Source organism: Mesitornis unicolor, unplaced genomic scaffold (assembly GCF_000695765.1).
Source record: "Mesitornis unicolor isolate BGI_N332 unplaced genomic scaffold, ASM69576v1 scaffold35706, whole genome shotgun sequence".
NCBI classification, from domain to species: domain Eukaryota; kingdom Metazoa; phylum Chordata; class Aves; order Mesitornithiformes; family Mesitornithidae; genus Mesitornis; species Mesitornis unicolor.
Window position 1 is genome coordinate 21674 of NW_010190929.1, and position 2567 is coordinate 24240.

Consider the following 2567-nt stretch of genomic DNA (forward strand, 5'->3'; position numbering starts at 1 on the left):
TGTTTCGAAGCCCACTTAACTCAGCAGAGAAGTTCCCATTGGGCTTTTAAGGGCTCTAATGCAAACCCTCATTTCAAACAAGCTGAGAACAAATAACGTAGGTCCTAAAGGCTCCGTTTGACCTCTTACAAAACTTTGTTCCTTGACCTCTTCACCCAGGAGACCGGAGCAGGCTGTTGTAGCATTTCCTACAAAGCAGACCTGAAAAGGCTTGTAACGCCGAGGAGTATGGCCCCTACATCTAAGCCACAAACAAAATGACCCAAAAGCTCTGCTTTTCCCTGGCTTGCTGGAATGATCAAAACCTTCCTCCAGCCTTCCCTTTCAAACTGCGGCACTGCCGCTCACCTCGTGGCTTTTGGGCAACCTCCAGTCCACAACCACTGAAAAGTCTTTTAAAAGTGACAGGCAGAGGGACATTGCTTGATCAAAGCAGCTTGACAAAAACTGAATAAAACCTACTTTAAAGAAAAAAGAAAGAGAAATTCATATGGATTTTAAATAGTTAAAAACACAGTTTTAAGCTTTATGATCCACCAGTACGTAAAAATCTTGCCTGCAAGCCAAAATCCTAATTTTCCCCAAAGCTAGTCTTATCCAAACAGTTGTCTTCCTACTTACATGATACATGAGATTTGAACTGACATCCAGTATGTGACATAAACAGAAAAAAATACACATAAAACACACACCTCTTATTTTCTTCCTCATAAAGCTACGGAGCTGCACAGAGCAAATTTAAGTGCACAAGGTCACACAAAGGCAGCTTTCAGAAGGAATCATTTAGACGGTGAGTGAAATGAAACTGTTGTATCTCTGGATGTTCCTCTTGAGGATTTCGGAGCAAGGACCAAGCACTCGTTCAAAGCGGGGCCGATCCAGCTTCACGCACTTCAGGGGTCCGCGTGCCACCACCGTAGCAGCTCGGGGCCGGTTGAGCAGTAACGCTATCTCACCTGGAAACAGGGATAAATACACTGTCACTTATCCTCTGCCTCTTTTTTTGGAGGGTGCATTTTCTAGCCACCATTGAGTTGCTTTGGTTGTAGAACATCTCCCTTTATATATCTCTTGATAGACACTTTACATAATTCTGTTGACAGTATAAATGCATTACACATGCATAATGCATGCGTGTAAAATGCCTTTGAAAACAAATGCTTTCAGACTGTTTTGCTGATTCTGGATCTGTCTCCTGTCAGCTACACTGGTGTAAACCAAGGAACGGTTTCAGCTTCACTGAAGTCTCTCCGAACTGCTGAACGCAGCAGCTGACCTACGCATAACCTCTCGTTTGTAAAAGAGTAGGACGCTAATTAAGACAATAATTACTTGATACAACACCATGCCTCTGTCTTTCTGGACCATATTTAAGCTGAATTTTTTTACCAAAATAATCTGACGGACCAAGTCTCCCAACTTCGATGTACTCCTCGTTGTCAGACCTGCGCTGCAGAACAGACGCTGTGCCCTGGGAAGAGAAGAGTCGAAAGTCAGGGGGCTTTGCTTAAACCTCTTACGCCTTCAAGAGCACCGAGTCCTGAGCATTTCCTTTCGCATGGCACACTCTTCTCGTTCTGCGACTGGAGAGGTGACAATTTCAGTCAATTCCTCAGATATGAATGAAAGGAATTGAAGGATTAAAAAAATCTATCAGTTTGGCAAACAATTTCTCTCTTTGAATTGTTTGGATGCAGACAGATTGAGCTCATACAGAGAAGAGGAACAGGACAGAACTCAGTAACTCCTATTTAACTAATGCACATCATGCTGTGAAAATGTATGCTTCAATATAATTTAAAAATGTGTTTTGGGCAGATGCAGAACCTTACAACAGAGGCAGAAAAGATTTACATCAAAAGGAACAAAAAGGCAATTTTCCCAGTCACAACCTTGGGACATGCTTTTGTAAGACAGCAACTCGAGTTTATTTCTCACCTGACCATTCACTGGAGCTATTGCTGAAATGGTTGGTAGAGGGAGTTTTTAATGCTTGTTAAAACAAAGGGTGATTTTTTTTTTAGTGGCTTTGCCTGCCTGTGGCCTGTAGTGATCTGGACACCTGCGAGTCAGTCACTGGGGAGATGGAATGCGTCTTGTCTCCACGACCCGTAATAACTGCTGTACCTGATACGTGCTAATACATGTCAAACCTCAGCTACAGTCTATTTAAACCTTCAAAGAGGTTTCACGTGTAGAAATATTCTAACCTGGAGGAAATCTTAAATTATTGTGGCATAAAGCTTTTGCGGAACAACAGGGAAGATACTTGCTTTTCTGGAAAAAAATTACAGTAAGATATGAAATTATCTTTTGAGTCCGAATCAAAAGCATAGGGAAAGGGAAAATGTTAACATATGATGATTTTAACTGAAATTAAAAATAGTTTTTAAAAGTCAAGATTTTTAAATAGACTGAAGAGCCCTTTTTTTTGACAGCGCAGTTGGAGAACATTGAATTTCTGACTTTTAAGATTTTCATCTTGAAAAGTAATATGTTGGGGTTGATTCTGCGCTTACCAGGACAAGGAAGAGGAGGAGACACAGCAATGCGGACTGTGATCGGAA

General features: G+C 41.5%; 1 protein-coding gene across 1 annotated transcript in view; it reads right to left on the bottom strand.

The window, feature by feature from the left end:
• Positions 1 to 436: 436 nt before the first annotated feature.
• Positions 437 to 2567, bottom strand: part of PRKAR1B (protein kinase, cAMP-dependent, regulatory, type I, beta) — an 84215-nt gene continuing 82084 nt past the window's right edge. The window contains exons 9-10 of the mRNA XM_010186580.1: positions 1390 to 1471; positions 437 to 956 (exon numbers count right to left, since the gene is read on the bottom strand). Coding sequence (XP_010184882.1) covers positions 784 to 956; positions 1390 to 1471 — 255 coding nt within the window. The 3' untranslated portion in view covers positions 437 to 783. The remainder of the gene's footprint in view (positions 957 to 1389; positions 1472 to 2567) is intronic.